The sequence below is a fragment of the Cuculus canorus genome, chromosome 1 (assembly GCF_017976375.1).
Source record: "Cuculus canorus isolate bCucCan1 chromosome 1, bCucCan1.pri, whole genome shotgun sequence".
NCBI lineage: Eukaryota > Metazoa > Chordata > Aves > Cuculiformes > Cuculidae > Cuculus > Cuculus canorus.
In genome coordinates this window covers 86,953,158-86,968,832 of record NC_071401.1, presented here as the reverse complement: position 1 = coordinate 86,968,832, position 15,675 = coordinate 86,953,158, and the positions used below count along the sequence as shown (strand labels likewise).

Genomic DNA, 15,675 nt, shown 5'->3' with positions numbered 1-15,675 from the left:
AACATAATGAAATGAAAAAAACAACAGGGTTTCTCAGCCTGGGGTTCAACCTGTGTGTCTGTAGAAAGGTTGAGTCTTACAGTCATTCTCTGAGCATGACAGAGTCTTACAGTCATTCTCTGAGAATGACATGTCCCCTGAGCAGCAAATGGAATCCCTCTCTCTGAATTCCTGTATTTGAAGGAGGTGTTGGGAGGGAACAGAGTTGAGATTAAGTCTTTTCAGTCTTTTCTGTCTAGCACATATATATGCTCCTTTCCTTACTTTGTCTTTTGTTTTGTTTTCTTGTTTGTTGTTTTTTTCCAATATATCAATGAAGGTTTTCTGGATGCTGAAATCTCCCATTTCTATTGAGCTTTTGAATAGGTTCATGTCTATTTTGAGAAGCCTGAGATGATCTGATTATGGTAATTTGACTCGGGTTCCATGCTAAAGTCTCAAGGGGTAGCTCAGATAACAGGGAGTTTTAACGTTATTCAGATAAATTCAACACCCCACTCTTTAGTATATTTGTAGCAGATGGACAAAGAATTGCATGTTACATATTGCCTTACATGAGTGATAGACTTATAATCATTGGCTGTCTGTCAGAGCAGTCTATTGTATTTCCTGTCAGCTTGTGAATATCTTGGATGACCTCAATGACTAAAAATCAAAGCTAGGCCACTGAAATATCATTCAGTCATTGTATTGCATTGATTTCTTCTCCCCCTCTTCAGATAAGCAAGAAAAGGAAGAGAACATTTCTCAGCAGTTGTGGTTACTGGCAGAGTATTGTAACAATGTGCTGAAAATCTCTAGGAATTGCGAGTCAATGGAGCCAGAGTATCAATAATGTGACTATCTGTGGCCTCTTTTGTTCCTAGTGCTCCTACTGTTGCTCCTACTCACTCCCACTCACTGAAGCAAATCCTGGATGATTCTACATCTGCATTGTTTGGCTGCTAGCAAATCAAATAACAATTTTGATGGTTTTATTCTCTAAAGTGCAGTGTTCCGATTAACCCGCAGTTGCCATGAAGGCAAGAATTGACACCTACCTTAACACCATTGTTTCAAAGTTTCCAGCTAGGATAGGAGAATTATTTTTTCTTTCTTTTTTTCTTCCTGATAGTTCCTGCTAGACAAAACATAGCTATTCATTTGTTGTTTAACCCATCTCAAGGCAACACTAAGTAACAGAATAAGATAAGTCTCCTCCTTTCCTGTTTGTGTTCAAGCCTGTGAATGGAAACGTTTACTGAAGACTGCATAAAAATTTCTGTCATAAAACCAAGCTTCCTCTCACTACCCGTCTCTGCAATGATTCAAACATTCTACGCATATTATGTCAAGTCTTTATTGACACCTTAAAGACAATGGATTGTCTGAGGATATTGCTCATTTCTCGTATCACTGAACTTCCAGTACCCTTCTGTTGAATGTCTTCTGATTTTCAAAAATGGATTGTACTTACTCTTGAGGAGAGTTTCCTTAAGCCATTTCTATTGGAAATCATCACCCACATTTATGGAAGGAAGGATGCAGATGGTAGGAAGATGCAGTCTTGATGTTGCAGTCTATAGGAGGAAAGGCCGTGGGGTCTCCGTTCTTGGAGGTTTCAAAACTAGACTCAATGTGATCATGGGCAACTGGCTCTAGGTGACTTTACTTGAGCAGAAAGGTTGGACCAAATGACCTCAACCAAGCCATGAGTCTGTGAAGGTGTTATTTACTCAGGTGTGTTAAGTAAGAGCCAGTGAAGTTCATCTAGAAAAACAGGGAATAATGCACCAAAGAGTGGAATCTTCCTTCATCACTCTTCATGTTTTCTTTGAAAGAGTGGCTTATATCATACGAATGACATAATGTAATGACATCGATACTGTATATTTCTGAATCTCTGTTCATTTAAAATCATGAGCTCACGTTATTTAAAAGGTTTGGGGGGATTATGACTTGTTAACACTACTGTATGCTTTCAAAATAGTATCTAGAGGGTACTCGATATTTTTAAAGTAATTTTATTTTACTGTTGTCATTTTTTATTTAAAGTGTTTTGTAGTGTTTAGCAGAGGTAAAAAAAAGAAGTGTAGTTTACTAAGGAATGATGACACAATGTGGCTTTGTCGAAAATGGATGGGAATTTTATTTGAGAAGTAGGTTGCAAAGATGAAATACTTCATTAAGTATCTAGGAATGTTGTCTGGTAACCACTTCTCAATAATAATAGCATTTCTGTTGCGTTGAATCCTGATTGCACATTCCTAAGCATTCTTTAGTATACCACTTGTCTCTATTAGCCTTGACACCTGATTGAATCTTAGAACTGTCCTTTGTCAGATGATTGGCTCCATTAATATTGTACTTTCTTTCCTGGCCATAATTTCCTTTGAGCTCTAGCCTGGGATAATACTTTTCAAGTCAAATGTGCATAGAAGATTGCACTCACAATTGCAAAGCTGGGTGCTTTTCCTACGTGAAATATATCAGAACTGTAAGATCCATTTATGAATGTATTCTTGTTAAAATAAGGTCTGCGTAGGGGTACTAAGGGCTTGCTCTGGCGCATGGAAATTAGTTATATCTTCCAGTTAGTTGGGTTTTTTTTTGGTTTTTGTTTTTTTTCTTGGAAGGCTTTCTGTAGACCTCAGTGTGTTCATTTTCTGAGTTGATAGCCTTCAGAAAGGAGGTTAAGCCAGTTCCACTAAATGTTCAGCATTTTGAAAAAAAACCCCGTAATTTTGCTATGGGAAGTGATCACATTATTATTGCAATAAGGGAATTCAGGATCCATGCAGTCTTTCATGTTTAGATTTAGCTAGAAGAGGTAGTCTGCTGTTCTGCAATTCTTCCAGCTGGAAATAGAAGAAGCAAACACACTATATTACCCTTGAACGGCCAAAAGTATTACCTGCTTCGCTATTTGTTTATTCTTATTGACTAGCAATAAAAACACCTGCAAGGGCTTTCATAGGCTTGCTGCTGAAGGATCTGTTATAAACCCAATGCTATGAAAGTAGTAGCTGAGTGTTCTTGGCATGTTTCTGCAGCACCCAGAGAGATGTCATTCATCTTCCACATCCAGCACTCAATCCATAAATCTGGGTTAGGAGAACATCTTTTTTGAAAAAAGCGTGCTTACTGTGGGGAAATCATGCCGTGCATAACTAAAAGATTGATTCTTCTTACAGGTTAGGAGGCTGTCACTAACAAATTGTTGTGGTATAAACTTGTCTGAGCAAACATTGAGAGATAAAAGTACTTGAACTCTGTATAAAGATAATAGCAGTGGAATGGATTTGTGTTTGCAAAGGTAGCAGAGCATTGCCTAAACTTTGTGCAAGTTTCAAACACTGAAATTGTGGATTTAAATCTTGATTTCCTTAGGAAACTCTGGATTTTATTGGCTGAATGGATATGAATTAATTGGTGACTAGTGGTTAAATGTGTAGCGTATATTTTTGTGAACAATTCCGCTATGGCCATCCTGTTACTATATCTGCTCTTAAAGTACTGTAGGGTAGAAAACTGAAAGTTTTAACAGTTTAGAAGAGTGAGTTTTGCCTCTTTCCTTTTCCCTGCTAAATATCGCATACTGTTCTACACCATTTTAGGGTTCTGATTGGGGTTTTTATCAGAGATGATTAAACAGAAATAGTTACTTATATGTAATATTTTATACGAAGCTGCTACAGAATTTTGTAATATAACATCAAATGAATATTTTACACCAACAAAATGCATCTTCCTTCTCCCATCTTCTGTCTATTGCATATGGCTGGAATAAGTCAAAACTCCTATAATAAACAGCTTACTGACTGTCAACAGAAAGGGAAGTGATGCTGGTTGGGAAAAAGAGTATTTTTAACAGCTTTAGCATCATTTACTATCAAAAGCATGCATCTCCTCCACAGGCTGTTGGTTTTGATTAGTCTCTATCCAAATATCACTTCCAGCCAAGAGATGAAGCAAGCAGCATTACTTAGGATAGATAGCAGTAGAACTCCAGAAGGGTTATTGTAGCAAATACTTACATTTTAGTGGCAATTATGCTTGACTCCTATGGCATATTTCTAGTAGCACTACTGACTATTGCCTTGCCAAACTCTTCACTCCTGATAATCTGAAAGCATTTAGAATGTGTTCCTTTCTGTGTTTACAAGTTTTTTAATAATGACATAGTAGCTTTACAAATGCTAGCATTATTTTTTTCATTAGTATATTGTATTGTTGAGAATGGAAGGCATTCTTGTGAAAAGGCACTTTTAAAGCGATGTTGAGGTGAGTTTTTAAGAACAAAAGATGTATCAAAAAGATTTGCCTTGTCTTGTCTTCTTGGCAGGATGGAGGAAGGAAAAGCAAAGCACATTATTAACTCTGTACATTTCTCATGTAGCTCATCCATACCTGCCTTTCAAATTCAGCTGTATCCATTAACTTTATTAATTGCTGAACATTTCAGATGGGAATTTAATATCCCTTTTTATTTAAGAAGTTGAGAGAATTTTACTGCAAAGCCGAAGGCAGCATTGAGTGAGCTTTACTCTAGCATCAGCATTCTGCAGCCTTGTCCATGTTTTTTAGTCCTAGCTTGGCTTGACTTTCTCATACAAGGAGATACGCCGTTCTGTATTATTTCAGCGATGACGCCCAATAGATCATTTTGAGCAATTGCTTATTAGGTTTTAAGTTGCAGGTATCTTTCTCATTCCACCTGCATAAAATAAATCAGAATTGTACCTTTGTGCATCCAGTTCCATTCTGCATCAAGACTACACTTATAACTTAGATACAGTGATCAAGGCCTATGATAATAATCTCTCTCTACAATGCTTTTCATACTAAAGAGTTGAGAAGGCATTTCATGTATGGATGAACAAATGTGTGGGTTGTTTCGTTTTTTTTTCTTCTCTCACTGGTGGAAAAGTATATAACAAATTGTGACACATAAATAGCTGCGAGGCAGAAAAGGCATAAGGTATGGTAGGGGCTGCCAACGGAGAACTATCATTGTGGTCCAGGAGGCTTCATTTCCTCAAGGAATTTGAGGAGGTGCATATAAACTTGTTATTTCAAGTACTTTTCTAAAAGTGCTGTGGAAGACATTCCTGCTGCCGAAAAGTATTGGGTTAGATGATTTTTTTTATACTTACATGAAAGTAAAAATTTGAATGGGATATTTCAGATCCTACTGCAACGTGATCCCTTCCAGAAGAAAACAAACTACAGATTGGGTGAAACGAGCTAGAGATACGGACCATAACTATGAAGGGAATCTGTAGACTTTCAAAAATATATTGATTTAATTATCAAGGAACAAATAGATGCCCTGAATGTGTTCAGATTATTAGTAGTAGCTTTACTACAAACCAAGACTTCCATTTTAATCAGTAATATGGTACTGTTTGTTGAATAATTCTGATTGGGTGCTTTCTTTTCTCTGACAGATGAACGAGAAGATGTTCAAAAGAAAACATTCACAAAATGGATAAATGCACAGTTTGCTAAGGTATTTAATTTTTTTTATAATCAAAATATGTTTTGTATTTTTTTTTAATGTCCAAGTTTTATTCCCTTGATTTCAGTAGGGAATGAAATTTAAGAAGATTTCCCCCTCTCAAAATGTTCTCTGCCTCAAATTACTTTCTCAAACTAGTGATGCAGATGTATTACCATTTGTTGGACTCCTTTTTATGTACCTAAAGTACAGAGGAGTTTCCTCTATTTAGCTTATTTTTTCTTGTGTGTAATTGCAATCACAAAACAAACAAAACCAGATAAATCACAGAGAAGCAAGGTAGAAGACAAGATGTGTGATCCAATCCACAAATTATGGAAGTCAATTATAATATGTTTCAAAACAGTTGTCTTTGAGAATAGTAAAGATCTACTGGAAAAAAGAGTAAATAACTAACTTACATAAAGGACATCCTCCACACCCTGTTAATTTAATTAAACATTTTTTAAAATTCTTGGAGGATAATTACTGTACTGTACTGTATTTGCCAGTAATAAACTAATTCAGCCCCATAATCTGTCATTGTATCTGCTATGGATTAATTTGCAAGAGACAGAGGTGAAATAATAGCTGTGATATATCTTCTGTTTAGTCTGGCTTTTAATTGTGTCCCGTCTGATTCTCCTCATCAAAAGAGAGGAGTAAGATAATCTGAATGCAACTATCATAATGTTGAAAAAAATGTTCAGCAGTTTTTCAGTTCAGCAGGGAGTCCCACAGGACTTTTCCATGGTCTGGAGCATTTACTATAGTGATTCAAGTGATTTAGACAGCAAAGATTTGTGCTCAGCATCTTTATAGCAGAGCTATCTAGCAGTTTGGAGGACTGGATCAGGATGAAATACAGTCTTGAACAAATGATCTCAAATTGATTGATGAATTACAAGACAAGTGTGAGTTATTATATTTAGGACAACAGTAAAATGTATGCATACAGAAAAGGGAGATAACTGGGCTAGCAGTAATAAAACAAAGAAAAACTCTGGGAAGTGTAGTGAATCACAAACAATATGAGTCAGCAGCATGGTACTATTGGAGAAAAAAGGCAAATTTATTACGGTTGTGATAATGGAAGTGCTTGACAAAAGGTGAAAGATGTAATTATTTTCTTTTACTTGGGTATAGTGGGAATTTAGCTTGTGTAATTTACTGTCTCGTTGTTCCATGTATGAAGAAGTAGCCCCAGCAGCAGTTGTATGATACAAGCTAATTTGAAACGTATTGCCTGTTAGGCCTTGTTGTGGTCAAAGATCTAGTTACAGAAAACTAAGAATAACTGTTGCTTCTATATCTAAAGAAAATGTCATGTTCCTGGAGCGTTGCTTTCTCAGAAATTGTTGTTTTATGAAATAACAAAGCTTGCAGTTACTGAGGAAATTTGGAGCAAGTCTATAGAAGAACTACAAGAACTATGAAGGGTTTAGAAAATATGACCTATCATCAGATACTTTTAATAGTAGGTTTGACTCAGTGATCTGAATGATCTAAATGATTTTTTCTCCAATTCTAGTTCAGTGGAATGCACTTTAATGGTATTTTGTCTGCCTTTTACTTCAGTTCTATAAGTACATTTTCAGTTGTATGTGAATATGCATTCATAAACATATTGGAGAAGTTTTAATCTCCCTCTAGTTCTCCAAGGAAAACCTCCTGAACACTGTAGTTCAAGTTTTTCTTTGCTTCATGCATCACCTGTGTTTTGGAAAGGGTCTTTATTTCAACAATCTACAAACCGACCTTGATCTTTACTTGTAAAAACTACTCTTGCCTTACAAAACTGTTAAGTATAATACCAGAACAGTTGGTCTGAAGTTGGAAATCTCATATGTCTAGTAAGCTTAGTAATACCTGCTAGCTGCCTGTGTGGTACAGATGTGGAAAGCATGGTTCAGTGCAGTCACATGCCGTGCAAGCTTTATTTCTCTCGAGGGTGTTCAGGACAGAAATACAAGAGGCCCTGGTTGTATTCTGCTGTAACATGAGTGGTCATAGTTAATAGCTGTGTGCTCTCCTAGAACTGTCTTTCTTCCTCTTCTAAAGACCAAGACATTTTGGGAGAGGTGATCTCCAAAACATGAAAATGGATCTTCATGTGAAATCTACAGTTTATTGCCCTATTTTTCTTGACTTGTTTTTTGCTGGTTCAAATCCATCTCTGTTTTTAGCTGTGGAATTGATTTCAGTTAATGTTCTGCTCCTGGTTAGTGATTTCTCATCATTGTTAGCTTTGTAAAAGTGTTAAGTAAATTACTTTTATTGTAGAATTTGTTTGTGTTCACTCCTCTGTGGCTCTGAAGGTGCTGTCCTGAGCAGATTATCCTACGGGGTCAAAGTCAAAATAGAGGAATATATTGCATCACTCATTTATCTTACTTGTGACTAGTGGAATCCAGGTCAGTCATTCACTATAACATATTTAGACTTTAATGAGATTATTTTATGCATTTCCCACATATCCACCACCCTCTATATCTTAAAACCCCTCTACTTATGCAGTTGAAGTAAAGGCTTAGTTCAAAATATTCTATATCCTCATTTGTGTTGGGTCTGCAGTGCATTGTTCCCTAAAGAGTTCTATTCCTTCTCCAAAAATTCAGTATGTAGAGTACTTGTGTCTCAGGACGCTTATTCTCAGACTGGGCCTTCAAAACACATTTACAAGTTGTTTTCACATGACTAGTGGTGGCTTTTAATGTCAAAAGTTGCACATTATTGAAAAATATTTTTTTAATTTCTGTGTCATAAGCATAAGTTAAGAACCCATGTATAACTTTTATTTGTGGGGGAAAAAAAAATCTATTGTTTGAATCACAGTCCTGGAGCGAAGTAGTAGTCCTTCTTTCTGGCATACATGCAGAGGCATTTTAGTTGGATCTTATGTAGATACTTTGAACTCAGATGCCTTGAGCTCAGCAATGAAAACTACTATCTCTCAGATAAGAAGTCAAGTCCCTAACATGAAATCTATAGCAAACTCTCGGCCATATCTTCTGGGCAGTTTTCCATCTGTGATGTGCAAAACCTAGAAACCTCTAGAGTACTACCAAGAAGTCTGTGAAAGGGTATCTAGGGAAAGCTAACAAAACTGTCAGTGTGGTTACAATTGCTAGCAATGAGGCCATATCAGTCTTCAAACTTTTTTTTTGGCAGATTGAGTGGGGTGTCTAATTGTAAAAACTGGGGAAAATGTACTTGCAGATGTCTTTTACAGCTTCTCAAAAGAGCAAGTTTCTCTCCAATTCCTGCTCCTTTTGCTAGCCAGAAAGTGGAATATGCAGAAAATCTGTGCAGATTAGTCTGTGCCTGGTAAGCAATTCGTTGTTGTTTCATTAAGACAGGCCAAAATTTGGGTTTTAAATTTTGTGAGATAAAACACCAAATTAAAGGTACAGGAGAAAAGGGAGAATGTAATCCAAGAGACCTCTGTGTTTTCCCCTTTTTAATAATTACGTATGATTTTCTTTCTTGATACTTTCCTGGTTTACCATCTAACTGACATGCAATAAGTTAAAACTAAAAACAACCTTAAAAATGTGGAGCATATGACTTCAATATAATTTTATTCAGAAAGAGCTTTTTTTTTTTGTCCTCAGAAGTTTATTTATAAAATAATGAAGTTCTGTATGTAATGATAGCAAAGGTATGTATTGTAACCTCATTTTTAATAATAGAACTATAATTTAAGCTTTCACAAGAGAAATATCTAGTCCTGGATATGATAGCTTTTGCTCAGATCTCAAATTTTTATATCTGAAATAACTGAAACCTTTGTTTATAAATGAAACACAGAATCTTAACTATGTGTTTTGGGAGACTGCAAAAACGTCACAAGCTTGCAAGTGTAGCACCTCTCTGCTAGAACTTTGAAACAGCCAGAACGACGATGTTAACAATGCCTGTACCCCACTTTAAATGAGCTTATGTTGCCTCACTGGTTAAACATTTTTAGTTGTTCACTGCATAATAGGTTTCAAAGCAGAAAGCATTACTGAAGATGGAGATGTTGTTTACTGGCATGTAGGAAAGAGCTTGCAAATGACAATTTGAAAATGAAAAGCTGAAAATTTGAGCACCACAAAACCACACGCAATCTTAAAAAGAAAAGTTCTAAGACACTTCTAAGACTAAAGAAATATTGGCAGTTTACTTTGTTCCCTCGTTATGAAAATAGTGTCTCAAAGTACCGACAATTTTAATGTCAGCAGTAAAAATATCTTTTGAGAGTACAGAAAAAACAAGCAGCTAATAATTTAAATTTTGGCAACCCGAATTTTAGGTTATACCCTTATGGCGAACTTGAGGTCAAGAGCTTAATCTGTAAGTCGGTTTCATTAAAGAACAGTAATTTGGGAATGAGTTTACAACATTTTAGTCTTCAATATCAAAAAAACAGTTGTTCATAAAATTGCTTGTAAATTCAGCGTTTTAAACAGATTGTCCATGTTTCTGCTATAAAAAGGTAGAAAATTCCACTACATAGTCAAAGATGACTTTATATATGACTGTACACTTTTTAAGGTAAACACCAAAGTTATTAATCTTAAATGGTGGATTTGGGGGGAAAAAAAGAGAGTATTGTTTTATGGTTTCTCTATGTCATGTTTGGTTACTCCCTTTTTTTTTTATTGATGAAGGCAGAATATGAAAATAAATTTAGGGATATCAAATACTTCATTATTTAACTTTATGGAAACTAAGATCCTTCTATAAGGAACCCTTTTAACGAACAATTTAAGTAATGAAAAAGGGCAGTTTTATAGGCAGGTGGAAATACTAGGAGGTAGTTGTTTGTATGGTGACTGTAGTGATTGTGTGAAGAAAGAGTAAAGACACAGCCTGTGCCAAAGAAGGTAAAGTTGACAGCCCAATTTAAGATATAGGTTGCTAGTAGAATAACAGTGAGCAAAATTAGATACATCTTTTATTAATGAAGTTGTTTGGAATGGGAGCTAGGTTGTTCAGGCAACTGGTATATGCAGGGATAAAAGGGACACAGATGGTAGCATTGCTTATAACTTTAGTTAGACTACATAGCAGTCAAAATAATTTCCTAATTACCTGATGTTTATATGTGGCATATATGACAGAAAGTGTGGTGGTAGTCTCAGTTCTTTCCCTTTTCTTGAGTTCATTGACAAACTGAAGTTATTCAAGACTTTAGTGGTCTCTTGCAATTGTAGATTAAATACTTGTTGCATATCAGATGACAAACAATACTGATACATATGTTTACCTGCCTTTTGAAGGAAGAATCTCAAACATTTGACGTACAGAGAGACTGTAGTAGCATAAGGCTGGCATCTGACAGAGAAATTTGTAGTACTGCTTTTGCTCACACACTCATTTTTCTGTGCTGTCATTCACAATGACTTCAAATTAAAACAAATTTAAAAAGCCATTCACGACAAAGTGAATTCAAAGTATTGCAGATTCTCGAAGAGAGTAGTCTGGTGAAGCTTTGTGGAGAAGACAATAGTAGTTTCATTTGTCAAGTCTCTTTAAGATTTATCTTCTATGCAAATTTGTTAACCACTGTAACTAATTACATCAAACTTCATCAGATGTACCATTTCTTTAGCCATATTTCCGGACTACAATGAATAGTCTGGAGCTGTAGGGAGGGGAATTGGTAACAAATCACAAACCCCAGATTAAAATGCTTTGCATTAGCCCTGCCCAAATTGCTATATTGACAACTAATCTTAGGTCAAATGAAGACAGCTTCTTAGATGGGTGAGTAATCAGTAGGAAAATTAGAATTAAATCCTATCAGGCTTCACTGATGTCTGCTGGTATGTTGTATTTTCTAAAAGCAGAACAGTGGTCGCATAAACATGTCTACAAAAAGACTAGAAAAGATCCCTAGCTATATCACATAATAAAAGTAATTAGTAGGGTGCACTGGTGTTGTATGATTTCAGTTTTAGAATTGCATCCTAGAGAGTATATCAACACTGGCTTTGCAGTTGTTGATATTTACAAACATTAATACATAATGCTACAAACATTATTAGCATTGTAGAAGAGTTTGGAGAAGTTCATTCAGATAGCTGTGGTGCTTTAGCCATTTATATGTTGCCACAGATTAGCCTGCAGCCACTTCCAGTCAAAAGCATTTCCATCTAGCCATGTATTTTTACAGAATATTGAACGAGTACCTGACATGGCAGTGTAGATGTATTCTCAAACTGTGTAATTCATTCAGTCTTTACCACTGTTTTCAGCTAAAAAAACCAAAAGTCAGACTGAGTTCTTCCTTTATTGTCTGATAATCAAACTGTTGTGTGTTAAGGTAGAATTTAGAAAGGCAGGAAATAGTTGAACTTGGGTTTTTTTTTTTTTTTGTTTTGGTTGTTGTTGTTATTTTGGGTTATTTTACCAAATGCAAACTAGACATAGTTGCATTTATTCTCAATTGCAGAAAAGCAAAATGCTTATTTTTTTTTTGCTTTTTTAATTAAAGAGCAAAAATAATCACTGAGAAATTATCCCAAAAAAAGCAATTGTGCTTAAAGCAAATGAGGGCTGAATGCTGAGCCCAGTCTAAGCCCTCAGGAATAGAACAACTGAGCAACCAGCACTCACTAATAGCCAGTGTTGCATCTACCAGGTCATGAAGTAGCAGGTATTGCAATTTTACTGCTGAGACTGCATATTCACACTATGACTTGTTTAAAAAACTTCTGGTTTTGTATTTGTATCTATTTCCTAATTTGAGTGAGTAGAGTTATGCTGATTTTCACCAAAAAAAAAAGTTGGACTATATTAATCTAAGGAGCACTAATTGGGAGATAAATTTTGAAGTTGTGTCTGTGGTAAAACCCTGATCAAATCTTTAATAGTTGCATATTGAAAGTGAATATGGTAAATGTCAGCTCAATTCATTAACTAAACATTGATAGTACCTTTGGAGCAGCTGCAGATTTTTTTTTTTTTTTCTGAAAGACAATGTTAGAAAAATCACAGAGATTTAAAGTAATATCATTTGTGATAAACCTGAAAAAAAAAGTTCGTAATTTTTGATGTTGGTTAGATAACATGATTGATATTTATCCGTCCTAAACAACTAATTTATCTGTTCTGTATCTCTCTTGCAAGCCTTTTTAAGTGCTACAGTGAAAGTGATGAGAAAAAGCAGTTTACTAATGTGAGAGCCTAATGACTTTTCTCTGCTATAGTGTGGCAAATAACCAGAACTCTCATTGAAGATTAATAGTACTTAACTTTGCTTTCCAGCTCTGTGTGATCAACACTACCCTTGGGATCCGTACTGTTTTAAAATACCAGGCTTTCTTATGCCAATAACTTTTTTATAATACGTCTTGCAAGAGCACACCAAAGACCCATTATGTCTGTTCTCTATTATTAAAGCAAAAGCTTTTCATCTTTTTTTTTTTTTTTTGAAGCCAAATTATGTTTAAACCTGGTATAGAAAACACATTTGCATTGTTAAGTGATTTTCCCTTTTTTGGCTACCTCCAGAATACATAAGCAAGTGTCAGGCAAAACACATGCTCAGAATTATTTACATTGATATATGGTAAATTACATATTAGGTCTCCATATTCTGCATCTTTTTTTTTTTATGATACAGTAGACTGGGATATATGCCCTGTAAATACTTATGATGTTTCAAATAAATTTCCTTTGGAATAAAAAATAATTTAAATCTTATTTTTACTTTACTTTTTAAGATAATACAACAGCAATATTGTCATTAATTTAACTAAAAAATTCAATCTAGAACTTATCCTATCTATTAATATATTTTTATAGATTTTTTTGTATATGCGAGAAAGTTACCGTTAACAGACAATTACCATAAACACAAACAGGCAGAGTTTAAAGACACAAATATCTTCATGCTTTGAGTTTTGTACAGAATGTCAATGTTGTGTGCACACTTTCAAATATATAAACTTGATGACTTTTTATATTTCACTTCTGAAGTACATTTAATGTTGGCAAAACGCTTAGGGCATGTCTCTCTTATCAATTGAACATTTATCAATATTTAACTCTGCCCAGTGTAGAGACCTGGATGCTAGCAGGGATTAAAATAGGAGATCAATCTCTTTGTGCTTACTGTAAAAGCAAGGAACACCAGAAGCTGGGTGATGTATCAGTGCAGCATGACAAAAACAAAGCACTGTTTAAAAGAGCGGTCTTGTCTATTTTCTCTGTTCTTGCTAACATCAGAAGCGCAAGCTGTATGACCCACTGTGGCAGTCACGCAGCTAGAGATGCCTTGAAAACTGTCAGTACAAAAAAGAACCCTTTCATTGAAAACCTAGAAAGGACAAAAATGTATTTGGTTATGCTTCAAAGACACAAAAATAGACGTTTAAGGTTATTGTAAAGCTAATGGGACTATATGTTGTACTTTGTCACATCTTTTTTTTTTTTTTTTTTGAGCTGATGTTCAAACAGTGAAGGTTTTATTAAATGTGCTTGACGGGGTGGGTTTGTCAATGGTTTTTTTTTTTTCTCTCCATAACATTCTCTCATCTCCAGAAGACTTTACAACTTTGCCTGTTTTGAGTTCGGTTATTTTTGTGTGTGTGTGTGTTTTTTTTTTTTTTCCCAAAAAATGTCTAAGTGATTGCAATTAAACAAGGCAGCTCTTGGAGAGCAGATTCATTTTCAGTTGATGAAAAGTGAAACTTATTCATCCACTTAATTATCTGCATATCTTTTGGTGGAGCTGTGGTAAATGGCCATGTCTCTTAGAAGACCTTTTTCTCACAAGTGAGACTTGCTTCTGCCGTCTCCCTTGACTGCACAAGCAGGGACGTGTTTTCTCTGCTTTGCCCTAGTGAGCATAAATTCAAAACTGACTATGGTTCAGGAGCAGCTTATCCTTAGGGACACAGCTGAGTCTGCTGCCTCCAGAACTGTATACCCATCTCCAAACCTGATCCCCTTCCCAGGCTAAGGTGCCTGCAGGAGCTCCAGGCCTGGTGCCACAGCCATCCTTCCCATGTGAGCAGCAACCTTTGATGGGGAAAACCCCACCAGTCAGAAAGCATTAGAGCTGTCACTGCTGCTGTGTAGTCACTGAAAATTGTGTCATGTTTTGAGTATCCTTTGTTGGCACATGCAAAGTTTGTTTCTTTTTCAAATCAAATTTGAAAGCTTAAAATGTTTTCCCCTAAAAGTGACTTCCCTTCCAAAAAACATATAATAATATTATCTTAAACAATGAGCATCTGCATGACAAAGCACTTTCACCATTAGAAATGTCTCCTTGAATAGATTAATTTTAAACACTTCTAATCTAATGTAGTCTCTCTGACCTTTAATTTGAAACTTCACAGTAGATTAAATTAGGGAGCTAGACTAATGTGTATGCATTTTTATGTTAAAATCATGTGTCTTTGCATTCCTGTTTTATAGCCTGTTTCTGCAGAATAACACAGGTTTCCCTCAGATGCATTAGACATGCCAAGCCAGAAAAACAATTGCTACTGTTGGCAATAGAGGGCACTGCACTTTCATTTCTGATATAGTTTTACTGAGGGGAAAAAAAAAAAGTCAAGTGAAGTCCCTCAAGCTCTTTCACATTTGCCTTCTCATGCTTGGATTTGTGCCTCCTAGACATTTGTTCAAACTCTCATACTTTTTTTGCTGTATTTCCTTTCAGTAAAACAGATTAAAGAAAACTGAATACATGCTGTTCTCCTGAAGTTATTATTGTGTATGCATCCTGAGGAGGGAACTAGGAACAAGCTAAATATAGTACTACAATATTGGTCTCAGTGGTGCATATGTCTAGCTTGCAAATTTGTAAACATTTACAAATTTGCATGATTGTTGCTGGCAGTAGACATCATTTCCATGCTCAGAATTCATTCCCATTACAACTAATCATCTTCAGAATCTCCAAAGCAAAACCCTTCCTATAGGTAAATATGGCTTTAGTGGATTTATGTTATACTTAGACTGAAAGTTCAAAAATAAAAACAGGAGGAAAAAAAAAAAAAATGGGGAGGTACTGTCCTCACTTATCTACATTCCATGTTATGTAAACATAAGAGCTCAACCAAATCATACTGACCATTCCCCTTATCTGCAAAAGAGCTATTACATGCTTAAGGTTCGACGGAGAGGAAAAGAGAAGGTGAAAGCATGTACACTTAGGAGTGGTGCACCTATCTTGAGTTCCTGCATCTCTT

At 35.6% G+C, this 15,675-nt stretch overlaps 1 protein-coding gene across 10 annotated transcripts in view; it reads left to right on the top strand.

Annotated features, from left to right (window-relative positions):
• The window catches only part of DMD (dystrophin), a 1,193,355-nt gene that overhangs the window by 287,431 nt on the left and 890,249 nt on the right, over positions 1–15,675 (top strand). For all 10 annotated transcript variants that reach the window (XM_054050369.1, XM_054050393.1, XM_054050408.1 and 7 more), the window contains one exon: positions 5,430–5,491. In XM_054050369.1, the coding sequence (XP_053906344.1) occupies positions 5,430–5,491 (62 nt within the window). Of the gene's footprint in view, positions 1–5,429; positions 5,492–15,675 lie in introns of those variants that run through there.